General features: G+C 45.4%; 1 protein-coding gene across 7 annotated transcripts in view; it reads left to right on the top strand.

The window, feature by feature from the left end:
* Positions 1-25,960, top strand: part of FAT1 (FAT atypical cadherin 1) — a 125,241-nt gene that overhangs the window by 91,658 nt on the left and 7,623 nt on the right. For all 7 annotated transcript variants that reach the window (XR_009734025.1, XM_061404268.1, XM_061404264.1 and 4 more), the window contains exons 10-25: positions 3,588-7,655; positions 8,209-8,405; positions 9,112-9,265; positions 10,099-10,332; positions 11,433-11,822; positions 13,360-13,574; positions 14,145-14,282; positions 16,499-16,642; positions 17,155-17,352; positions 18,186-18,987; positions 19,125-19,256; positions 20,177-20,334; positions 21,468-21,930; positions 22,608-22,761; positions 22,910-23,020; positions 24,675-25,306. Coding sequence is in view for 6 of the 7 variants with exons in the window: in XM_061404268.1 (XP_061260252.1) it covers positions 3,588-7,655; positions 8,209-8,405; positions 9,112-9,265; positions 10,099-10,332; positions 11,433-11,822; positions 13,360-13,574; positions 14,145-14,282; positions 16,499-16,642; positions 17,155-17,352; positions 18,186-18,987; positions 19,125-19,256; positions 20,177-20,334; positions 21,468-21,930; positions 22,608-22,761; positions 22,910-23,020; positions 24,675-25,306 (8,190 nt within the window). In the remaining variant the exon portion in view is untranslated. The remainder of the gene's footprint in view (positions 1-3,587; positions 7,656-8,208; positions 8,406-9,111; positions 9,266-10,098; positions 10,333-11,432; positions 11,823-13,359; positions 13,575-14,144; positions 14,283-16,498; positions 16,643-17,154; positions 17,353-18,185; positions 18,988-19,124; positions 19,257-20,176; positions 20,335-21,467; positions 21,931-22,607; positions 22,762-22,909; positions 23,021-24,674; positions 25,307-25,960) is intronic.

The following is a 25,960-nucleotide window of genomic DNA, read 5'->3' as shown; positions in this document are numbered from 1 at the left end:
TTTGTTGACAGTATTAAATGGTCACACAGCCTTTGTTCAACAGTGTACTCATACTCACTTGCTCCTGACTTGTGTCATTTAATAAAGCTCAGAAGAGTAGCTATAAATTCTGGCCATAACATTGCCGGTTTAATTAGCAGCAATTTATTGAGCAAAAAGTTTGGTCTGATGACAAGTCTTTAGGGAAAATGGAAGTCCCTGAAGAATATTTTCAGAAACAGTTATGTGTTTAGAGACACATCTGTGCCATACTCTGAGCTATAGTATTTTATTTTTTTAAAGTAGATGATTGTGTCTTCAAAACTGTTGTAACCTCTGGAATTAGAAGACACTCAGTAAAAATATGTATTGACTAGAATTGGTTTTCTTCCCCAAACTTAGGTTAACCGTCATTGCAGTTGCCACTTTTACAGAGCTTGCTGTACTGTCAGGCAGTGGGCACCCACAGCGTGTCCTCCGTGGGTAGAGGCAGGTCCTAGCACAGCTCTCGGACATGCCTTTTGGGGTGTAGGTATATATAATACAGTCACAGCTGACATGCACACATTTGCATGTTTGTCTGGATAACTGCGTTGTTCATATAGAAGGAACAAATTAAGACTTTAGAAATCAGCGATAATCTCCCCTAAAGTGAATGACCGAGGCCCCACCCTAGCACAGACTTTTGTCACTGCCCTGTCAATTTGTTCACAAATGCCATCTGTGTATTTCAGTAATGGGTGAATGTGGCTATTACTCAATCAGACAAAGACGCATTTTAGCCACTCAGCAGCCCTCGGGGTTTTTCCACGTAAATGTGACATTGCTTTCGCATCTACAAATCTGATGGTTTCTGCTGTAGTGTATATATGGGTAGGATCCATATATTAACTAACCAGCTGTGTTCCTGTTTAACCTTCTTGTTATCATTGACAAGCTCAGAACTGTCTTTATCAAAATAAAAATACTACACGTGGTAAAGAGTGTTTCTGAATTTCACATTGCCGATGAAAATTTTTATCACAGATTTCCAGTTAGTCCTTACATATTCCTTTTGTTAGTTCTTTTAAATAAGGTGCTACCTGTAATAAATGGTTGTTGGCAGTGATTGAAGTATAGTATCAGTGAGGAAAAGAAAACCAAATAGATATATATGCATGTTCAGTCACTCAGTTATGTGTGACTCTTTGCAACCCCGTGGGCTGCAGCCCACCAGGCTCCTCTGTCCATGGGATTTTCCAGGCAAGAATACTGGAGTGGGTTGCCATGCCCTCCTCCAGGGAATCTCCCCCACCCAGGAATCGAGCCCAAGTCTCCTGTATCTCCTGCATTGGCAGGCAGATTCTTTACCACTGTACCAGCTGGGAAACTGTAAATAGAAATGTAGTATTTAATGAACGTATTAATTTTTTCCAAGCTGCTGATCAACCTGTTTGGTGATTAATTTCTTTTCTTTCCATACATGTCTAAAAGTTGTTTCATTCAGCAAATATTTGTGGAGTGTCTCCTAAGTATCAGGTGTTCTTCTAGGCAGAGGTGATAAAACAACGAATAAGACAAGCCCTGCTGAAGTGGAGCCGACATTCCAGGGGGGGAACAGATAAGAACCAAGTGGCAGTATGACGTGCTGTAGAAAAGGGCCAGGGTAGCGGGACAGACCAGCCGTGATGAGTGGGACAGTCAGGGACACCTCACCGTCGAGTTCTCCAAGAAGGAGGCATTTGGGCAGAGCCTGAGAGAGAGAACGAATGAAGAATAGCTGGGGGGAAGGCTTTTCCAGGAGAGGACACCCCCCAAACCCACTGAGGATGTGTTTACCTGATTGAAGAGCCTCTCGGTGCAGATAGAATCCATTCACTCCTCCAAGTAAGGCCTTGTGTATTTGAAGCTTTCACTGTACAAAATAAGAGAAATGCATATAGATGGATGAATATAAAATATATTTTATCAGTACAGACACAGGAGAGTAAAGGGCGGAGATGCAGACGGTTGTCCAAGGTTTTCACGGTCCCCGTCTCAGGCCAGGCAGCCACTCAGACACAGCTGTGGACGCAGGAAGACGCACAGGTAGCTGAGAAAGGGCCTCGAAATTCCGATGAGTGCCTGAAACACAGCGAGAGAGGATCCGGGGTCACTGGCTCTCGTAAATACAGACAGGCCGGAAATTAGTGTCTGCAAGGCCTGGCAGAGGCAGTGTGACACCGTTCGCGGGCCAGGCTTCAGCTCAGCACCTCGTGGCCTGGAGTCGTTTCAGGCCAAAGTCCTGCTGCAGGTCAGGACACGGCCCCGGGGCCTGGACACGGAGCCAGGCAGACTTAATGAAAACCAGACTGGGTCTGGCCTCAGGAAGAACTATCACGGATTTTTGGAAAATGTGTTGAAGGAAGGAAATGAAGGCCGTTGAGGAAGTGTTTACTAGTAATGATGTGAGGAAGGGAGTGCTGCCTTGGGAGCCCCTGGTTGGCAAGTCACTCCGGGTATTTCTGCTCCGTGAATGGGCCAGACTTGATGGCAAACTGAGAGGAAAGCAAGAGTTTGAGAAAGCAGTTAAGTGGCAAGTCAGCCTTGTTTTGCGTCAGTGTAAGAATTCGTTTGGGGAAAATAAGTTCAATTCTATGACTCAAATAAATGATTCTGGATTCTTTGTTTAGAAAACAGGAAAGGGACGAAGGGTTTGTGGATGGATCGAATCTGAGGACCCTCACACTGCCATGATCTACCCAAAAAGATAGTAAACTGTGTAACCGTAGTAAACTGGCTTCCTCGGATAGGTTTCAGTCAGTGATGCAAAACCACGGAATATCGTGGAGTTGTACGTGTAGCTGTTGTAGATAATGTAGCTGTAAAAAGTCTAAAGAAAGCAAGTAAAACTATCTTAGGATTTTCAGTTTTAGCATTATTGACATTTTTGGATCAAAAAATGCTTTGTTGTGAGGTTGTCCCGTGTGTTGTAGGGTGTTTAGCAGCATCCCTGGTCTCTACCCGTTGGATGGTAGGAGCACCCTCTCTCCAGAAGTGGTGGTCACCTAAAATATGTCCGACTGGACGTCCCTCTGGGTGAAATCGCCTCTGAGTTGAGAAACACTCACCTAGAAATTAAATTGACCTGAAAAAAATTCAGGGAATATTATTGAAATCTTCAAAACCTGCAAAGTGGGGCAGATTACATACAGGCTTCTTCATCAGTTCCCAAATGTTTAAAATGCGGACTAACTCTATTGAAGTTTGTTGAATTTAATTGAAGTCTTCCCTTTCATATAAGATTCTGGAGAATTTGCAAGCAATGAATACATTCCAAAGGGGGTTTGAGGGACTCTCGGAAATGATTAACTTCACTGCTTTATGAAGGAGAATCAGCTTTTCCCACAACACATTCCTGGTTCAACCAGAGAGAGTTTTAGCTTTAGTTGCAGAGTGATACAGGTTCTGTTTTTTGGGGGTTTTTTTTGATAATTTATAGACAAAACTTGGAAAAGTTTGCCTTAGTTTCGGTGGATAAAAATAAAACGCATTGAGAAATGAGACAAGTTGAATGAAACCAGTTCCCTTCGAATGTTGGTCGGTCCTTGTATTTTTCTCTCAACATGCCTCTCTCTGTCTCCGCCCAGGAAACATTGGAAATTCTTTTACGATCGACCCCATCTTGGGCTCCATAAAAACTGCCAGAGAATTAGATCGAAGTAACCAAGTGGCATATGACTTAATGGTGAAAGCTACAGATAGAGGCGACCCACCAATGAGTGAAATCACCTCTGTGCGGGTCTTTGTGACCATTGCTGACAACGCCTCTCCCAAGTTTACATCAAAAGAATATTCTGTTGAAATTAGTGAAACTGTTGGCGTTGGAAGTTTCGTCGGAATGGTTACAGCCCACAGCCAGTCATCAGTGGTGTATGAAATAAAGGATGGAAATGTAGCTGATGCCTTTGATATTAATCCACACTCTGGAAGTATCATCACTCAGAAAGCTTTGGATTTTGAAACCTTGCCCATCTATACATTGACAATACAAGGAACTAACATGGCTGGTTTGTCTACAAATACAACTGTTTTGGTGCACTTGCTGGATGAAAATGACAACTTGCCGGTTTTTGTGCAAGCAGAGTATACAGGGCTCATTAGTGAATCAGCTTCGATTAACAGCGTGGTCCTAACAGACAGGAATGTCCCATTAGTTATTCGAGCCACTGATGCCGATAGAGAATCAAATGCCTTGCTTGTTTATCACATCGTTGAACCATCTGTACACAAATACTTTACCATTGACTCTAGCACAGGTGCTATTCATACAGTCCTAAGTTTGGACTTTGAAGAAACAAGCACTTTTCACTTTACTGTGCAAGTTCATGACATGGGAACCCCACGTTTGTTCGCTGAATACGCAGCCAATGTGACGATACACGTCATTGACATTAACGACTGCCCTCCCGTGTTCTCCACATCATTATACGAAGCATCTCTTTTGCTGCCAACCTACAGAGGGGTCAAGGTCGTCGCGGTGAATGCCACTGATGCCGATTCAAGTGCGTTCTCACAGTTAATGTACTCCATCACCGAAGGCAACATTGGGGAGAAGTTCCTAATGGACCGTAAGACTGGAACCATAACTGTGCAGAACACGACTCAGCTGAGGAGCCGCTACGAGCTAACCGTCAGAGCGTCCGATGGCAGGTTTGCAAGCTTCGCGGCCGTCAAAATTAATGTGAAAGAAAGCAAGGAGAGCCAGCTGAAATTTACGCAGGATTTCTACTCTGCCGTAGTGAAAGAGAATTCCACCGAAGCCAGAACACTAGCTGTCATAACTGCCCTTGGGAATCCAATCAATGAGCCCCTGTTTTACCACATCCTCAACCCAGATCCCAGGTTCAGAATCAGCCGCACGTCCGGAGTTCTGTCGACCACCGGCATACCGTTCGATCGTGAGCAGCAGGAGGCCTTTGACGTGGTGGTGGAAGTCACGCGGGAGCGGAAGCCTCCAGCCGTGGCCCACGTCATCGTGAAGGTCGTCATCGAGGACCAGAACGATAATGCCCCGGTGTTTGTCAACCTCCCTTACTACGCCCTGGTGAAAGTGGATGCTGCCGTGGGCCAGGTTATCCGCCACGTGACCGCCGTCGACAGGGACAGCGGCCGAAACGGGGAGGTTCATTACTCCCTCAAGGAGCGCCACGAACACTTCCAGATTGGATCCTCTGGGGAGATCTCACTGAAAAAGCCGTTTGAACCCGACACCTTGAATAAAGAGTATCTCATCACAGTGGTCGCCAGAGATGGAGGAGATCCAGCTTTCTCCGCCGAGGTCATCGTCCCCATCACCGTGATGAACAAAGCCATGCCCGTGTTCGAAAAGCCTTTCTACAGTGCCGAGATCCCAGAGAATGCACAGCTGCACAGCCCCGTTGTCCACGTACAAGCCAACAGTCCGGAGGGTCTGAAAGTGCACTACAGCATCACCGAGGGCGATCCTTTCAGCCAGTTCACTGTTAACTTCAACACCGGAGTTATCAGTGTCGTGGCGCCCCTGGACTTCGAGTCCCACCCGGCATATAAACTGAGCATCCGAGCCACGGACTCCTTGACCGGCGCTCACGCCGAGGTCTTTGTGGACATAATCGTGGAGGACATCAATGACAACCCTCCCGTGTTTGCCCAGCAGTCTTATGCCACCACCCTGTCCGAGGCATCTGTAATTGGGACGTCTGTGGTGCAAGTCAGAGCAACAGATGCCGACTCGGAACCAAACAGAGGGATTTCCTACCACATGGTGGGGAATCACAGCAAGAGCCATGATCATTTTCACATAGACAGCGGCACTGGCCTCATCTCGCTGGTCAGGACTCTGGACTATGAGCAGTTCCGGCAGCACCAGATTTCCGTGAGGGCTGTTGATGGCGGCATGCCCCCTCTGAGCAGCGACGTGGTCGTCACGGTGGATGTCACCGACCTCAACGATCACCCTCCCCTCTTTGACCAGCAGCTTTATGAAGCCAGAATTAGTGAACACGCCGCCCACGGGCATTTTGTGACCTGTGTAAGGGCCTATGATGCAGACAGTTCAGATGCAGACAAGTTGGAATATTCCATTCTGTCTGGCAATGACCATAAGAATTTTGTCATCGACGGCAAGACAGGGATCATCACACTCTCCAACCTGCGCCGGCACGCCTTGAAGCCATCCTACAGCCTCCAGGTGTCTGCGTCAGATGGAGTTTTTAGGAGTTCTGCTCAGGTTCACGTGACTGTGATTGGAGGCAATTTGCACAGTCCTGTGTTTCTTCAGAATGAGTATGAAGTGGAGCTCTCTGAAAACGCTCCCCTGCACACTCTGGTGACTGAGGTCAAAGCAGCCGATGGGGATTCGGGTATTTATGGTCATGTTACCTACCACATTGTCAATGACTTTGCCAAAGACCGGTTTTACACAAACGAGCGGGGGCAGATCTTTACTTTAGAAAAGCTTGATCGAGAAACCCCAGCAGAGAAAGTAATCCCCATTCGTTTCATGGCCAAGGACACTGGAGGCAAGGTTGCCTTCTGCACCATTAATGTCATCCTCACAGACGACAATGACAATGCCCCACAGTTTCGAGCAACCAAGTTTGAGGTGAACATCGGGTCCAATGCTCCCAAAGGGACGTCAGTCATCAAAGTCCTCGCCAGTGACGCCGACGAGGGCTCCAACGCCGACATCACCTATGCCATTGAAGCAGATTCTGAAAGCGTTAAAGAGAATTTGGAAATCAACAGAGCATCTGGCGTAATTACTACAAAGGAAAGTTTAATTGGCTTGGAGAACGAGGTCTTCACTTTCTTCGTCAGAGCTGTGGACAACGGGTCCCCACAAAGAGAATCGGTTATTCCCGTCTATGTGAAAGTGCTCCCACCAGAAATGCGACTTCCCAGGTTTTCAGAGCCGTTTTACACCTATACAGTTTCTGAAGACGTGCCCATCGGAACCGAAATAGACCTCATTCGAGCAGAACACAGCGGGACTGTCCTTTACAGCCTGGTCAAAGGGAATACCCCCGAAAGCAACAGAGATGAGTTCTTTGTGATCGACAGGCAGAGCGGGAGGCTGAAACTGGAGAAGAGTCTTGACCACGAGACCACGAAGTGGTTCCAGTTCTCCGTGCTTGCCAGGTGCACTCACGGTGACTACGAGCTGGTGGCTTCTGTCGACGTTAGCATCCAGGTGAAGGACGCCAACGATAACAGCCCTGTCTTGGAGTCTAGTCCATACGAGGCCTTTATTGTTGAAAACCTGCCGGCAGGGAGCAGAGTCATTCAGATCAGGGCATCTGACCTGGATTCAGGAAGCAACGGCCAGGTCATGTATAATCTAGATCAGTCACAAAGCGTGGACGTCATTGAATCCTTTGCCGTTAACATGGAAACGGGCTGGATCACCACGTTGAGGGAACTGGACCATGAAAAGAGAGACAGCTACCAGATCAAGGTGGTTGCGTCAGATCATGGTGAGAAGGTTCAGCTCTCCTCCACAGCCATTGTGGATGTTACGGTCACTGATGTCAACGACAGCCCCCCTCGGTTCACGGCCGAGATCTACAAAGGGACCGTGAGTGAAGATGACCCTCCTGGGGGCGTGATTGCCATCGTGAGCACTACAGATGCTGATTCTGAGGAGATCAACAGACAAGTTACATACTACATAACAGGTAACACATGTAAAAGGTTTAATTTCAAATCAAGTGGTATCAGAAGCATGGATTCTGAGATACATTCTTTTATGGCAGTTGAGAGTTAAAGATTCAATTGTAGTATATTTAAAATAAGTAGAAAGTAACAATCTCTTAAGCTGTATTTCAAGTTCTTTGCCTGAGCAAGGCCAGTCCTTGTTTCATTAGTCAGATTTTGATTTTTATGATTCATTCTGTCGAACTTTATACGTAGTATATAAAAAAGATATTACAATTTAAAAAATACAGTTGCAGTGTAGGCGAAAGTGTTGCTGATGGTCTTTAAATTCTGTTTGGCTTCGTGCTGTGTTCAGATACACATTTTAGTGCTACTTGCTTTGTTTTTTGGTTTTGTTGAGGCTTGGGGGAGCTTAGTAAATGGGAAAGCTAATAAAACACATATAAATGGAATTATTTTTTAAAAACTTTTAAGTTATATATCTTTTATACAATTTGTTTTTCCTACTACTTATTCCTTTTTTTTTTTGAATTTCGACAAATTGGCTGTCATCTCCTTCCTTTGATTTCATAGGCGGGGATCCTTTGGGGCAGTTTGCTATTGAAAATATACAGAATGAATGGAAGGTCTATGTGAAGAAACCTCTAGATAGAGAGGAAAGGGACAGTTACCTTCTGACCATCACAGCAACCGACGGGACCTTCTCATCCAAAGCTATAGTTGAAGTCAAAGTCCTCGATGCAAACGACAACACTCCCGTTTGTGAAAAGGTAGGCTACTCCTGTCTGTAAGTTCATGTATTATGAATTCAGATTTCTTTCTTAAACCTTTCAGTCGGACAGTCACACGGTGCTACTGCACGTGGAGTAATTCAGATGTCTTCCACGTTGTAAGTTCTTAGTGTTTACGTCGAGATGGGGTTGATGGAGCCAGAGTTGGAGTAGTTTCAGAAGTACTTTTGGGGTATGTTTAAAAAGCTTGAAAACATCATTCAAAAATACTGTGAATTATGGACAGGATTACAGTTGTGTGTTAACTCGAAACATGCTCTGTTACATTTTCCTGAAGGGATTCCCTTCATCTGGGGGTGAGGTTATGGAGGAGGGGATATTAGGCCAGGAGTTCTTGATACACAGCTCTCTTCTGCTCCAGCAGACTGTATTTAGAGCCCTTGCTTTTGCACACACTGGAGGAACCCAGAGGTGCAGGGTGTGGCTTCTGCCCCCGCGGAGCCCATAGTTTTTAACAGAGGACAACATGGGTACCAAGGAAGAGCTGTAGTTCAGCATGTGGGGTTGTTAGCTGTGACTTGACTCCTCTTTTGTAAGAAAAATAGTTCTGCAGACCCCTTGGATTTTAGTTTTATTCATTTCCCATGTGTTCTGTGACCCCAGTTAAATGATTTCTGTTGCTCCCTTGGCAGTCATCTTAACTTTCAATGTTCTAAGTTAACAGTATTGTTTACAATCTTTGTAGACTTTATATTCTGACACGATTCCAGAAGATGCCTTTCCTGGGAAGCTGATCATGCAGGTCTCTGCGACAGATGCAGATATCCGTTCCAATGCTGAAATTACTTACACATTATTTGGTCCAGGTGCAGAAAAATTCAAACTAAATCCAGACACAGGTAAAGGTGGAATTTGGGCAAAACAGATTCTGTTTCAACAAAGTCACATATTCAGGTGGTTTTGGATCACACAGATAATTTGAAATTGTATTTTTTTCTTGTAAATTTTACTCTCCTACTATAAAAATGGCATCTTTTAGAAAGGTAAGCAATAATTAACTGTAAACTTTATGGTGAGATAAAAAGTTAACAGCAGCAATATCACCTACTTGAATCAAGGATTTAACATTTATAAGTTTTTTATATCACCTTCTTTAAAAAAGGAAAACAACTCAGAAGTTAAAGTATATCGAGCTTTCTGCTTTATCAACTTTCCATATAGTTTGTTTTATTGAACTTGTGACCATAAATTTATAATTCAGAATATTAATTAAAATGATTAATGATATTTTACCTATTTTTAAACCTCTAAGATTGTATTTCTCTTCGAATTTATATTTTGTTAAAATTGGGGATCAAGTAACAGTTTTCTATTAAGCTTGCCCCCAAATTAATTACAGACATTTGAATCTAATTTTTGAATCAATTAAAAAATACCTTGAACTTGGTAAATTGGCAACTCTTCTGCTTTTTGACGCTGTATATAATACAAGAGACCCCAGCCTGGAGATCTTTATGGCTTAGAGCTCTTTATGGCTTAGAGCTGGCCCCTAGCAGGGTTTGACAACCTCCAACTCAGAGGGCTCCCCCAGCTGTTGACTCTGTCACCGACAAAATTATTCTCCAGAGAAAGGCCATTATTCGGATTTTATAAATGTAAGAGGAAGAAGCATGTCTGCTAGCAGTTACATCTTCACTTTCAAGTGAGCACCTGGGTATTTGTTTGTTTTTAGGGGAACTGAAAACATCAGCCCCCCTTGATCGCGAGGAGCAAGCAGCTTACCATCTTCTCGTCAAGGCCACCGATGGAGGGGGAAGGTTCTGCCAAGCTAGCGTTGTGCTTACATTAGAGGACGTGAATGATAACGCCCCCGAGTTCTCTGCTGATCCCTACACCATCACCGTGTTTGAAAACACAGAGCCGGGCACACTCCTGACCAGAGTGCAGGCCACGGACGCGGATGCAGGTATAGCCCGGAAGATGCTCTTGTCTTCAGACTGTGGCCTGAGGGGCTGTTTTAAAACACATTCATCCCCTTCCACGTACCTAACCTGATGCATGTTGAGTAACTCACTGTTGTTGTTGTGTTAGCATTGGGATTTCCTCGGTGGCCCAGTGGTTAAGACTTCCCCTGCCAATATAGGGGGTGTGGGTTAGATCCCTGTTTGGGAAGTTAAGATCCTGTACGCCTTGTGGCCAAAAAACCAAAACATAAACTATATTGTAGCAGATTCAGTAAAGACTTTAAAACTGGTGCATATCAAAAAAACAAAACTTAAAATGTGTTGGCATTAAAAATTGAATGAAATCTTCAGAATAAGGAACTCATTTTTCATGAATATTCAAAATCTCAAAATTGTTCACAGTGAACTTACTGTGATGCCTCTAAAATTCTAGCCTGTGATAACTGATTTTTATATCCCATTGAATTAATTAATAAAGGGTTATTTTTTGGTGAATAAAGCATTTGTGACAAAGAGATTTAGTATCATAGGAACATAACAGAAGCAAACAGTATATTGTTTTAGTTTTACAGATCTTTCAAGTTTTTTTTTGGAGAAAGTAAGACTCTAGGATATATATTCATAGCATTTTGATAGCAGAGAATAGAAATAACTTCTTTGGTCATTCCTATACTGAAGAGTTAGAATATCAAATATATTAATTTTCAAATGTTTGTCACTGAAGCTAAGTAGTAAGTAGGCTTTATTTTTAAAGATCTGGGTTTTTAGAACATAAGTTCCTATATAATATGGTCTTAAAAAAAGTCAAATGAGTATGAAATTATATTTGTTTTAACTCAGTGAATCTTTCATTTAAAAGTTACATTTTAAAGATCATAGTCAACAAGAATTTTTAAATAATACATATTAGCATTTTCCCTTTTCATATGTATGCTACATGTATTTTTTAAATTTATTTTTTAATTGAAGGATAATTGCTTTACAGATTTTGTTGTTCTCTGTCAAACATCAACATGAAACAGCCATAGGTGTACATATTTTTAAGTAGCATGCTTACATTTCTTGAAATAAAGCATTCTGACATGATGTGGTGTCTTGACAGGACTGAATCGGAAAATCTCCTACTCACTGCTTAACTCCGCTGATGGGCAGTTCTCCATTAATGAATTATCTGGAATCATTCAGTTAGAAAAGCCTTTGGATAGAGAACTCCAGGCAGTATACACTCTGACTTTGAAAGCTGTGGATCACGGTTTGCCCAGAAGGTTGACAGCTACCGGCACCATTGTCATATCTGTTTTGGATATAAATGACAACCCGCCCGTGTTTGAATACCGTGAATACGGTGCCACAGTGTCTGAGGATATTCTCATTGGGACTGAAGTTCTCCAAGTGTACGCAGCGAGTCGGGACATTGAAGCAAATGCAGAAATCACCTACTCTATCATAAGTGGGAATGAACACGGAAAATTCAGCATCGACTCTAAAACAGGTAACCTACCACTACGAATGTGAGGAAGCCCTTATACTGCCAGAAAGTCTAGATTGCTCAGCACTTTACTGGTACAAAGACAGGTCATATGTTGTCAGTAGATACCCTAAAAAAGAGAAAACTCAAGTTTCGTTTGTGTTGTTATCTGAAGTGGGATTCATAGTGGGATTCATTTAGAAAGCTTTAAAACTATAGATCTATACCGGAGAAGGCAATGGCACCCCACTCCAGTACTCTTGCCTGGAAAATCCCATGGATGGAGGAGCCTGGTAGGCTGCAGTCCATGGGGTCGCTAGGAGTCGGACATGACTAAGCGACTTCACTTTCACTTTTCCCTTTCATGCATTGGAGAAGGAAATGGCAGCCCACTCCAGTGTTCTTGCCTGGAGAATCCCAGGGATGGGGGAGCCTGGTGGCTGCCATCTATGGGGTCACACAGAGTCGGACACGACTGAAGTGACTTAGCATAGCATAGCATAGCATAGTTCTACACACTAAAATCATTTCTGGCTTGTCTGTTATAGATATGAGCAAATTTAAGGAGAAAATTAAAGCATCATACTCTAGTAATTTAGTAAAGATATAAGATGTAATAAATCAGTAAAGATAAAGAGTGGAAAATAGTAGAAAATTTTGCATAATGGCCCCTTGTGGATCTCATATGAAATAGCTTCCCAAGTGAAACAGGAGTTGTGACCTCTTTGATCTTAGATTCAGTAGGGGCACCTGATAATTCATTAAACTGACTTCTTCATTATGCTAGCTGTGTACAACTGACAAATACCTGGACTGAGTTCCTTAGTGAGGGACTGCCAGTGGGGTCACAAGTCAGTGGAGCTCTTGACTCTGGCTGCATAAATACTTTTGTAGTCTTGTTAACCTGTCGACTAAAATAGCTATAAGGAAGTTGCTCTCTCCATTCAAACTGTGTTTAATTGTATGTGACTATTTCAGATGAAGGGTAGGTGTGTGATGACGCGATCTTAAAATGTATTTTTAGCACATATAAAATTGTTATTTTTAGGACTCTTTAAGTAGGATAGACTGTAAGGAGGTTAAAAAGAAAGACATTGAAAGACATTAAAGGAATTATTAAATCAAAAAGGGATTTAAAAAAATGATAGAATGTAAACAAAGAGTTATTCAAGAGATTTTTAAAAAGGATATGAATTTCTGTAGAAGTAGGAGAAGGAAAAGAAAATGAAAAGCCAAAGATAGTTTTTATGTTTTCTTTCTGTTCTATTAAAGTCTGTAGTAAACTGTCATTTAGAAGAGATAAGAAATGTAATCATTTTTATAACAGGGATATGGTGAGTACTGAGCAATTTAAGTTTAAAAGCAATTTAAATATTCCAAAGAATATCAGGAAAGTAAAAGCAATAAAGTTCCTAGGATGAGCCAATTCCTGTTTTAATTATTGAATTAAGAAATTAGAAAACATACGTAAGTGGTAAGTAAACTCTTGAAGATTTCAGTCATAGGAGGAGAAAGTGGTGGCATTTTAAAGCACTGGAAGTAACTCTGATTTTCTACTCAGGAGCCATATTTATCATTGAGAACCTGGACTATGAAAGCTCTCATGAGTACTATCTGACTGTGGAGGCCACTGATGGAGGCACCCCGTCACTGAGTGATGTTGCCACTGTGAGCATCAATGTGACAGACATCAACGACAATGCCCCAGTGTTCAGCCAAGACACCTACACGGCAGTCGTCAGCGAGGACGCTGTTCTCGAACAGTCTGTCATTACGGTGTGTATCTTTCCCTCTGCAGTTTTCTTCTGAGTCTTTGCAAGAATTTTTCTAGGGATTTATCCAGTTTTCTTATTGTTGCTGCTGTTGTTTTAATTCTATTTGTCTGTTTGTTTATTTCTGGCTGTGCCCGGTCATTGTTGCTGTTTAGGGTTTCTCTAGTTGTGGAGAGTGGGGGTACTCTATCAGTTGCAGAGCACAGACTCTAGGGCTTCTGTAGTTGCAACACGTCAGCTCCGCAGTTGTGACTCCTGGGCTCTGGAGCACAGCTCAGTAGCTATGGCACACAGGCTTAGTTGCTCCGTGGCATGTGGGATCCTCCCAGACCAGGGATCAGACTCGTGTGTCCTGCACTGGCAGGCGTATTCTTTCCCGCTGAGCCACCAGGGACGCTCTCATCCAATTCTTAGAGTGGCCTTCCTTGAAAATAATTGGAAGATGAGGAAATGTCTCTTATTAACCCAGTTACTGGCTCTATTATAAGTAACTGCTGTTGATACCAGAAATTAGCTCAATAGACTTCTGTCACATCCTCATCTGTCTCCTAAACAGGAGTGTGATGTTTTCTAGGTTATGGCAGATGATGCTGACGGACCTTCAAACAGCCACATCCACTATGCGATTATAGATGGCAACCAGGGAAGTCCGTTTACAATCGACCCTGCTAGAGGAGAAGTGAAGGTGACCAAACTTCTAGACCGGGAAACAGTAAGTGGAGAAATGAAATTGTTTACAGATTATCAAATAAATAGATGGAAGTGCCAACATTTTGGGAGATGTCGAAAGAACCAGCCTTGTTCTCAGGAAGTGACAAGCAGAATATAAATACCTGAAAAGCAATTATAGTATGAAGATCTCTGGAATATGTGATTTGTTTCATACTTGTGGAGTTTAGAGAATAAAATTGTGTATTTAGGATGAAACTGCTGTTGGTACCAAGTGTCTTGAGACACTTCGCAGAGCTAGAATCTGGGTTTTACATAACAGCAGAGATTTGGGAGACGCTAGTGTTGAGAGGAGGGAATTCCCCATGAGGAACTGGTGGAAGGAAGAATGGAGAAAGGCAGTCACGGGGTGTATTTAGGAGATTTTATTCAGTTGTGTTGGAGGAGAGCGATCTTACAGACAAGTGAGGGAGAGGAGATACATCAGGTGTTTTAGGAACAGATTTCAGGCCACAGACAAAGCCAGGATGCTAGGTTCAGGCTCACACTGCGGGCATTAGGTGGTTACCGACGTCTGTGCACCCAAGTGCAGCAGCACAGGGGGATGGTCTCTGAGGACCAGGCCTGTGGGAGGTCTGAGTGTCGTGAGGGGGTAGGAGGACCAGTGACAGTCATTACAAGACGACAGGAGCCCGACTGGGGACAGCAAGCAGTGACACGTGAGTGAGAGACAAATGCGGACGCTTGGCAGAGGAAGAGTGAGGACCACAGAGCTGAGCCGTGGCCCGCCACGGAGATCGGAGGTCGCTGATGCCTTGGTGCTGTTCAGGCTTGCCGTGACTGAGGAGTGCCATTAAAGGAGCCCACAGGGCATAGACTTGGCACTGGGGAGAGGTGCTCGAATGTGGTGATGGGTGTGCTGATCTGTCAAGGAAAGTGGCATATTCAGTCAGTAAAATTGTTCAGCCGGTTTAGGGCCACTTTAGTCCAACTTGAGACTTGAAAGCTGGAAATACAGAAAAGGCATGTGCTTCTGGAGATGATCATGGAAGTGATCTGAGGTTTGGAGGTAAATGTGAGCAAATGAGGAGAGAGGCAAGCCCTCCCTCCTTGTCTCCATCCCTCCACCAATCCACCCATCTACTTATTTACTCACCCTCTCTCACAGACAGGAGGGGAGCTGCCACAGAGGCGATGAAGGGAAGAAGTGAAAGAGCCTTCGTTCAGGGAATTAGAAGGGCATCGGGGGTAAGGCAGACTGTGATTTCAGAAGAATAGTGGGCACATCCAAGTTGAAAGGCATTTGGGGAGATAGTGCTGAGATACTTCATAAAATCTCCATTCTTTAATTCCTTTTCTGACCCGTTATTTTTGAGCAGGGACTTTCCAAGAGATTGGGAAGCATGACCATTAACGCTTAGGATTGCAGTGCTGCTGGGCAGAACAAAAGTTAGTGTTTTTGACTTGAAACCAACTTCCCAAAACCTTGAGTAAACTCATGTCCATTGTGAGGTGGCAGGTGAGTTCCCCAGGCAGAGTCGCCCTCTCCTGTGGGCATGTGGGCATGTCTCACAGGACTGGTACTTCACAGCATGTCCTCCGGGGTGCAGCCAGCCTCCTGGCCTCTTCACTGCTTCCTCTGAAAGAGAGACCTTAAAAGGAGCTGTCCTAGAAAAGCAGCCACCCCACTTAAGTCACCTTTTCTAGTAGGAAGTCACAAAGAGAAGGGTCTTGGGAGATTCAGGCAGGTGACGGCAATCCAAGTGCAATGTTGATGGGGAAGATGAGCTGGAGAGTCCTGAGCATTGAGAATGAGTGAGCCCTCAAGGGCCGGAGACAGCTAGATGTGTGTCTGCTTCTAGCTGAGAGTCGCACTGGGGCAGAGGGAAGGTTGCACTCTTTGACACGTGTGCACGTTTTTTCTCATCATTTGTGTTCCTTTTCTGTCTTAATTTCTGTTAATAGATCGGCACGTTTTCAAAGTTAGAACACCTTAACAGAGCAAGTACGTTTTTGAGAGGCACCTGAGATCCTCCTCCGTGTTAGTAACTTTTTCTGTCGGGCAGACACATTCCCTTCTGCAGGTGGCTTGTGGCCATGCCCCTGTGTGAGGTTAGGGAATCGCCCGCCTGCAGGGCTCAGGGGACGGAGACCCTCAGATCTGCCCCTCTGGGGGTGTCAGAAGCACGCTTGAGACTGAACCCTGTTCTTTGGTCTTGTGGAAACGGACACGCTTCTCTTTGTGTTTTCCCCAACAAGATTTCAGGCTACACACTCACCGTGCAGGCCTCTGACAATGGCAGTCCCCCCAGAGTCACCACGACCACCGTGAACATCGACGTGTCTGATGTTAACGACAACGCCCCCGTCTTCTCCAGGGAGAACTACAGCCTGATCATCCAGGTGACTGTGGGTCCTGGGCTCCTGGAATACGTCCTGTTGAAATGTGTGCTCTCACGGGGCTCGATTGTTCGTTCAAAATAGCTTTCCTTTTCCAAAGACGGCTTTTGAGAAAAATGGGAAGGGTGACATTACAGGGCTCTCGGTCAGTACTGAAAGATGAGCCATTTCCAAAATGCTTTCGTCTTTGTTTTTTTTGGCTTTGGTTTTTAAGTTAGGCTCAGTAGCTTGGTTCTTAACCTTACGTTCTGCCCTGCGTTTCCTCCTTGCCCCATGCAGACCCTCCCACTCCTCCGCCAAGCACCTCTCCCCTCCCCAGTCTCTCTACACACCCGCTCCCCTCCAGTCCCCCCTTCCCCGCCCATTCTCCCTACCCTTCTTGCCAGCACCACCAGCCCCTCTCCCCTCTCCTCCTTCCGAATGAAGCAGCGATGTCTGTCTGCTGTAAATGCCCTGTTGTAGAGAGCTTGCGTGGCGTCTTGTTGACAGCTGTGTGGTTCTCTTCCCTTCTGCAGGAGAACAAGCCCATGGGGTTCAGCGTGCTGCAGCTGGTGGTGACGGACAGGGACTCCTCCCACAACGGCCCCCCCTTCTTCTTCAGCATCGTGAGCGGGAACGAAGAGGGGGCGTTTGAAGTCAACCAGCAGGGAGCCCTCCTGACGGCGGCCACCATAAATAGGAAAGTGAAGGATCATTACATACTGCATGTTAAGGTATTCACGCCTTTCTTCATGGTTTTGTTTTTTTTTTTCTTTTTTTGAGGACTCATAGAAAAGAGCCACTGCGGTGATCTATCTTCTCATGGGTAAACAGCTTATGCCTCTTGAGAAGACAAAACTGCAAAACTGAATTAGAATTACAGTCTGGTTTTCTTTTTTTTGGTCAGATCTTCATTTTTATCCCATAGCACTTGGCAAGGGCATATTTATTTGGTTGCTTTATCATAGACCTTCCCAGCTGGCGCTAATGGTAAAGAACCTGCCTCCCAATCCAGGAAACATAAGAGATGCGGATTTGATCGCCTGGGTTGGGAAGATCCCCTGGAGGAGGGCATGGCAGCCCATTCCAGAATTCTTGCCTGGAGAATCCCCATGGACAGAGGAGCCTGGCAGGCTACAGTCTATGGGGTCACAAAGAGTCAGACACACCTCAAGTGACTTAGCACACACTTGAGCGTAGATGTTGCTGGAGCTAAGTTTCAGCATGAATCAGTGAAAGGGCCAGAAAGAAGTATTTATCTTGTGGTTTCTTTCAACAACCCGTACATGCCAGAACTGTACACGATTAATTTTACCACTTGGTCACTGCTATTAACAATCTCTTTCCTATGAATTCAAGCATCATACCCCCAATTCCACTGTGACCAATTAACATAGCTACTCTGAAAAAGCTTTCTACCCTGTCCCTTGATAATGCTTCTCACACAAAGAATTAAGTATCTATCAGTTGGTCACGTTTTAGAACTTGAGCAGTGTAAATATATTTGTATTAAGAAGTTGTGAACGATGACACAGACGAAGGTGATTTTTCCCCCCTTTCCCCGCAGGTGGCAGACAATGGAAAGCCTCAGCTGTCGTCTCTGACGTATATTGACATCAGGGTCATTGAAGAGAGCGTCTATCCTCCAGCGATCCTGCCGCTGGAGATTTTCATCACTGCTTTTGGAGAGGAGTACTCGGGCGGCGTCATCGGGAAGATCCACGCCACTGATCAAGACGTGTACGACACGTTAACCTACAGCCTCGACCCGCAGATGGACAGCCTCTTCTCCGTGTCCAGCACAGGGGGCAAGCTGATCGCGCACAAGAAGCTGGACATAGGGCAGTACCTCCTCAACGTGAGCGTGACGGACGGCAAGTTCACCACCGCGGCCGACATCACGGTGCAGGTCAGACAGGTGACGCAGGAGATGCTCAACCAGACGGTCGCCGTCCGCTTCGCCAACCTCACCCCGGAAGAGTTCGTTGGCGACTACTGGCGCAACTTCCAGCGAGCTCTGCGGAACATCCTGGGCGTGAGGAGGAACGACATTCAGATCGTCAGCTTGCAGCCCGCCGAGCCTCACCCGCACCTGGACGTCTTGCTGTTTGTAGAGAGGTCGGGTGTCGCCCACGTTTCCACCAGACAGCTCCTGCAGAAGATCAACTCTTCCGTGTCAGATGTCGAGGAGATCATCGGTGTGAGGATCCTGGAGGTGTTCCGGAAGCTGTGTGCGGGCCTCGACTGCCCCTGGAAGTTCTGTGACGAGAAGGTGTCCGTGGACGAGAGTGTGATGTCAACGCACAGCACGGCCAGGCTGAGCTTTGTGACCCCACGCCACCGGCGGACGGCCGTGTGCCTCTGCAGAGGTAACGCACGCGGGGGTGGACATGGGCGTGCGGGCCGGTTCATGTCACAGCCTTCGATGGCGACACAGTAAAGATCTGTTTTCTTGAAATTCCTGTTCATTAGCTCTCCCTCTCCCCTCTTTTTTTTTTTAACAAAGAGGGAAAATGCCCACTTGTACATCATGGATGTGAAGACAATCCGTGCCCTGAAGGATCGGAATGTGTCACTGACCCCAGAGAGGAGACCTATACCTGCGTCTGTCCAGGTGGCAAGTCTGGTCAGTGCCCAGGTGAGAGGTTCAATTAAGAATAAAAGAGGGAAAAATTGTAAAAGTGTTAGTCCCTCAGTCGTGTCTGACCCTTTGCGACCCCATGGACTGTAGCCCCCCAGGCTCCTCTGTCCATGGGATTCTCCAGGCAAGAATACTGAAGTGGGTTGCCATTTCTTTCTCCAGGCGATATTTCCTAATCAGGGATCGAATTCAGGTCTCCTGAACTGCAGGCAGATTCTTTCCCATCTGAGCCACCAGGGATGAAATGACATCTAACTATTTAAATTGCCGTTTTTATGGCTACTTGTGAAAGTTGTCTTTTCATTTGTTCATGGCCTGGTAGCACTTCCTCTTCAGGGATTGGCCAATTCATGCTGTCTGCTCGATTGTATGGATTATTTGTCTGTTTCTCATTTTTAATGGATGGAACTCTGTATAATTTTGAGCATTAACATTATTTACGTGTTAACAGACCCCACTGTCTGTCTGTCACTGGTCTTTTGTTTAATTTTTATTTTCTCATTTCTGATTAATTTTACAAAATAGTTTTCATCTCTGGATTGATTCTGGTTTCATCGTTTTTGTAAAATATGAATTGTTTTACGTCTTGCTTGAGAACATTTGGCAAACCACCTTGAGGCTACGTATTTTTCTAAATTGTTTTCTAATGATTTTTTAATGGATATTTCATATGTGGATCTCTTATTTATCTTAGAATTCATTTCTCTGTGTTTTACAGTAGTCTGACTTACTCGCTGCAAATGGAGATCCAGTTTTGCTGTTGCTGTTTTTGAAACAAATAGACATTTCCCATTGAGTTGAATTTTATACTGTAAAATCTTAGATCCAAAACTTGAATTGGGGCATGGTGGTGGTGGGATAACATATAAATATGCTTAAACTTGTTCTGATTTATTTCTTCTCTTTGTGATTCCCAGGGAGTGCATCCGTAACATTTACTGGAAACAGCTTTGTGAAATATCGTCTAATGGAGAATGAAAACAAGTTAGAGATGAAGCTGACCATGAGGCTTCGAACGTACTCTGCCCACGCGGTTGTCATGTATGCTCGAGGGACCGACTACAGCATCTTGGAGGTGAGTGTTTGTGCATATTTGGATCTGAGCTTGTGGGAGACTTTAAAAGTATAAATTCCATTGTATATTCAGATGGCCCATTTTTTAAAAGAATAAGATAAGCTACATGAAATGATTGAGTTCTTCCTTTAAATGATTCATTGATACCAACACATAAGTTCTGTGGGATGAAAGGCTCTTTTTGCTCTACAGTAACATAGACATTCGGAGAAGGCAATGGCAACCCACTCCAGTACTCTTGCCTGGAAAATGGTAGGCTGAAGTCCATTGGGTTGCTAAGAGTCAGACACGACTGAGCGACTTCACTTTCACTTTTCACTTTTATGCATTGGAGAAGGAAATGGCAACCCACTCCAGTATTCTTGCTTCGAGAATCCCAGGAACGGGGGAGCCTGGTGGGCTGCTGTCTATGGGGTCGCACAGAGTCAGTCGGACACGACTGAAACGACTTAGCAGCAGCAGCAGCAACATAGACATTTATTTCTGTTTTTTACAAACATTTTCAGGTTCTTATGACCATTACATTCAAACTCTGATATTAATCTTACTAATATGGAGAGTTTATGGAAAGGTCCTACATACACTTGAAGAGATGATCAGCTTACCTTCTCTTTTTTTTTTTTAATCAAGAGTGATTCGTTTTTGGCTTTAAACAAAATCTGATGCTCTTCTGTTGTTCGGTTAGCAGTTGTCAGTCACTTACACAATGCCTTTAGGTTACGTAGTTGGAACTTTGATATCCCCGAGAGGCCTGTTTTTATTGTTTGTACAGTAAACCAAGAAGCACGTGTTCTATAGTACTTAAATGTGAGGCCTTGGGTTTCCCTGGTAGCTCAGCTGGTAAAGAATCTGCCTGCATTGCGGGAGACCTGGGTTCGATCCCCGAGTCAGGAAGATCCCCTGGAGAAGGGAAAAGCTACCTTCTCCAATATTTCTTGCCTGGAGAATTCCATGGACAGAGAAGCCTGGCAGGCTACTCTGCCAAAGAGTCGGACACAACTAAGCGACTTTCCCTTTCATCCCTACTTGCTGCCTTCAGGCGGCAGACCCAGCCCCTCCTTTAGACGTGTGATCCGAGGCTGGGCTCGATGATTCCGTGAGAATAACACGCACAGTGATTGTCTCTGTCTCAGATCCACAATGGGAGGCTGCAGTACAAGTTCGACTGTGGCAGCGGCCCCGGCATTGTCTCGGTGCAGAGCATCCAGGTCAACGACGGGCTGTGGCACGCTGTGTCCCTGGAGGTGAACGGGAACTACGCCAGGCTGGTTCTGGATCAGGTCCACACTGCCTCGGGCACAGCCCCGGGGACACTGAAAACCCTCAACCTCGACAGCCATGTCTATTTTGGGGGCCACGTCCGCCAGCAGGGCTCGCGGCACGGACGGAGCCCCCAGGTGGGCAATGGTTTCCGGGGCTGCATGGACTCCATTTACCTGAACGGGCAGGAGCTGCCCTTAAACAACAGACCCAGGAGCTACGCGCACATTGAGGAGTCGGTGGATGTGTCTCCCGGGTGCTTGCTGACGGTGACGGAGGACTGCTCGAGCAGCCCCTGCCAGAACGGGGGCGTCTGCCACCCCTCCCCGACGGGAGGTAAGCCTCACACCAGAGCCTCCCCTAAGTGATCCGTCCACGTGTGTGCACTGGGGCGAGGCCTCCCAGCGTTTCTGCTTTTCTTCTTCGTGTGCAGTTTGGTCACATACTGCAGCCGGTGTAAGAGAAGCTCGAGTGGAGCTGGGTTTAGGGTTCATCCTGGGAGCGGCTGGAGGGGTCAGTTTCTCTCCCACTGAGCAGTGGCCTCACTACATTGCGTTTCCAGACGTGTGTCATTCTGCACCCTAGCCTCAGGAAACCACGGCTGACCCTGAATGCCTTTCCAGCCATAAGGACTCCAACCAGGGGGTTGGAATTGGTTCCACATAGTTCTCCCTAAGCCTCCTTTTACCCGGCGGCCCAGTGAGGGGCCTGCCAGCCTTGCTCACTCGAGATGGGGGTGGGAGTGTGGTTTTCCAGAAGGCCTTGGGCCCCCTTGGGTAAGTTAGGATGACCTTGATCGAGTCACGAGTTCCCTCTTCAGTCCTTCGTATTTGTTGATACCAGCGGTGAAAGGTTTGGTAATGCAGACAGCTTTGTGCCCAGAGGGTATAGGGGATCGAATAGGATTTACAAGTCTTAGCCAAATTTTCACTTAAACGTAAAAACCAATACCCTGAGACTTCTCTTTCTGAGTTACTGAGTGATAGTACTTTGGGTTCCCGTTTGCGGTTTAGGTTATTACTGCAAATGCAATACCTTGTACGTCGGGACCTACTGCGAGGTGAGTGTCAACCCGTGTTCCTCCAACCCCTGCCTGTACGGCGGCACCTGCATTGTGGACAACGGAGACTTCATCTGCCAGTGCAGAGGACTGTACTCTGGTCAGAGGTGCGTAGGTTTGCCCAGACTCCATCACTCACTGCAGCAGTCGCACTTCCGGTGTCGTCGTGTGTGCGTGCAGTGTCCACATTCACTTGCTCCTGTAGGTACAGAAAAAACACTGGGTTTTTATGCTTACTTTTCCCTTGTCCTTCAGGTGCCAGCTCAGCCCCTACTGCAAAGATGAACCTTGTAAAAACGGCGGAACGTGTTTTGACAGTTTGGATGGTGCTGTCTGTCAGTGTGACTCAGGTTTTAGGGGAGAAAGGTAACTGACTTCTTTCAAGATCTGTGTTTGCAGCTCTCTGTAGGGTCACAGTGATTGGCAGATGCGACAAAACTTCAGTAATTTGGACTGTGTTGCTTTAGAATTTGAATTCAGAGCTCATGGTGACTCTTTGTATAATTTATCTTTTCATTCTTTAAAAAAAAAATATTGAACAAGTGAACATGATATAATGCTTGGAGTACTATATGCTTTGAATATAAAATGCTTCTATATTTTAAAAATGTTATTTATAAACAAGGAACATATGGGTACTTGCAGGAAGTAACTGGAAACAGTAAGATTGTTTTTTTTAAAAACAGATGCTCATGGGGTTGTTACCTATCTATAAGATAGATGACTTTTTTTTCATTGTTTATGTAGCATCTAAAACATTTCTCAACTCTTTAGGTATCTTTTGTGAGCCTTGCATAGTCTGAGAGGTGATCATTATTTTTGATGAAGAATATGAGGCACTAAAGATGCCTCTTGTTGACTTTGAATGAAATGGTTTTCAGTTCCAGGGACCATTTCACCTTAGACTTTCCCCCAGGTTCAGTTTAAAAACTTGGTGCTTGTTACATACAAGTGCCTAGTGCTATACATCTAGAAAAGCCTTCACCTGCCCCTTTTGTTAGAAGGCTTGAAGTGTGACCTGCCTGCAGGGATTCACATAACATTTTGTTCTCGTAGTAATTCTGAATTTCACCGTCAGTCACGTGGTTTTCATTCATTAATCTACTTGTATCTTAGTCAGTACTCAATATAGTTGACAAAAATGTCCCAGTAATCAAAATTGTAATGCCAGGTGAGTATAGGGGTGTTAGAGGAGGATGCATTTTGTTAGAGGAGGAAGGGTTTGAGCGGTGACGGGAGGACCCGCACAGGTGCCAGAGATGCCCACTGGGAAGGGGAGGGGAGGAGGGGGCTTGAGGGGACTTTCCTGTGGGCGATTCTGTAAGGGTGAGGAGCTAAGGAGGGTTTTCAACATGGAGAAACATCTAAAAATGAAAAACAGAGAGTTTTCTGGCCTTTCACATGCTGTATGGAGCAGTCATAGTCCCCTGTGGGAAAGTTATTGGAGAAATTTAATCCAGCCCTCTTGGAATACATTTATTAGCATGCACTTGTCTAAATCTCTGGATCAGAAATAGAGACAGACTGACGTTTAGCCAATGAGTTTGAGTCAGTCATCTGTTGAATCCTTAGAAAAATGGCAGCTAAACATTGATGTGACATGTTTATCTCTCAGGTGTACAGGGTGTAAACTCAAACGAGTCATTCCTCCACGAAGGATTTTTGTGTAGTTATTGTTGATAGTGTGTTTTGGCTGTTCTACGTCTGGGTCAGTGTTGCTAAGTCACTTCAGTCGTGTCTGACTCTGCGACCCCATGGACTATAGCCCGCCAGGTTCCTCTGTCCATGGGATGCTCCAGGCAAGAATACCGGAGTGGGCTGCCATGCCCTCCTCCAGGGGATCTTCCCCAGCCAGGGATAGAACCCGTGTCTCCTGCGCTGGCAGGTGGGTTCTTTACCATTAGTGCCACCTGGGAAGCCCCGGTCAGTGTTGGCTGAGTCTTAACTAGGAAGGGATGAATAGCCTTTAGTCTCTATGATGGCTGCCAAGGCCTCTCCTAACCCTGGGCTATCTCGGCAGGTGTCAGAGCGACGTGGACGAATGTGCTGGCAACCCCTGCCGGAACGGGGCCCTCTGTGAGAACACGCACGGCTCCTACCACTGCAACTGCAGCCACGAGTACAAGGGGAAACACTGCGAAGACGTGGCTCCCAACCAGTACGTGTCGACCCCCTGGAACATCGGCCTGGCCGAGGGGATCGGCATCGTCGTCTTCATCACAGGCATCTTTCTGCTGGTGCTGGTGTTCGTCTTCTGCCGCAAGATGATCAGTCGGAAGAAGAAACCCCAACCCGAACCCGAGGACAAACACTTGGGACCCAGCGCGGCTTTCTTGCAAAGACCGTATTTCGATTCCAAGCTGAATAAGAACATTTACTCCGACATACCACCCCAGGTGCCTGTGCGGCCCATCTCCTACACCCCAAGCATTCCCAGTGACTCTCGAAACAACCTTGACCGCAACTCCTTTGAAGGGTCAGCTATACCCGAGCACCCAGAGTTCAGCACCTTCAACCCCGAGTCCATGCATGGACACCGGAAAGCTGTGGCCGTCTGCAGCGTGGCCCCAAACCTGCCTCCCCCGCCGCCTTCAAACTCTCCTTCTGACAGCGATTCCATCCAGAAACCTAGCTGGGACTTCGACTATGATAGTAAGAATGGTTTTCTTCTTTTCGATAAAATGTCTCTGACCTTGCGGCAGTGTAGCATCTTTGTTAGTGATGAACGTGCCCAGACTCCACAGAGCTCTGGTACGACTGGGAACCTTTTCCTGGCTTCGCATCTCTGACCGAGCACTGTGGCCACGATGTTGCTTTAATTTAGGAATTGAATCTAGTTGTGTTCCATTCATCTGGAAAGATCATTTTGTTTTTGTAATTGATCTGGATTCTCAACTCTAATTGGTGGGGGGATTTTTATGACGAAAAATTGGGAGGGCATTCGCATGATAGGATTTTTTTTTTTTCTCAGATGTGGCTGGAAGAAGCGACAATATTTAAGTGGCCTGACGTCTATTGGATGCCTAGAAAAAGCTATATATTACCATTTTCAAATAAAATTTTAATTCCCCATGTTGTCTGATGGTCTCCCCCACAGGCCGGTTTATTGAGAATTTCTATTCTTATGAGTCTGCAAGCTGTATTTATAGGTTTTGTATTTAGTATCTTGTTCTGTTTTGGAGATGTTTCTTTTCTTTTCTTTTTCTTTCAATGTTCTTTCATTGAATAAATCCCAGGCAGTCCACGGGTCAGGATACAGCAGGGAAGAAAAGAGAGTCTCCTGCCTTCATGGCATGTAACTCTTTT

Source organism: Bos javanicus, chromosome 27 (genome assembly GCF_032452875.1).
Source record: "Bos javanicus breed banteng chromosome 27, ARS-OSU_banteng_1.0, whole genome shotgun sequence".
Taxonomy (NCBI): Eukaryota; Metazoa; Chordata; class Mammalia; order Artiodactyla; family Bovidae; genus Bos; species Bos javanicus.
The sequence above is the reverse complement of the archived record's forward strand: the minus strand, read 5'-3'. Positions and strand labels throughout refer to the sequence as shown.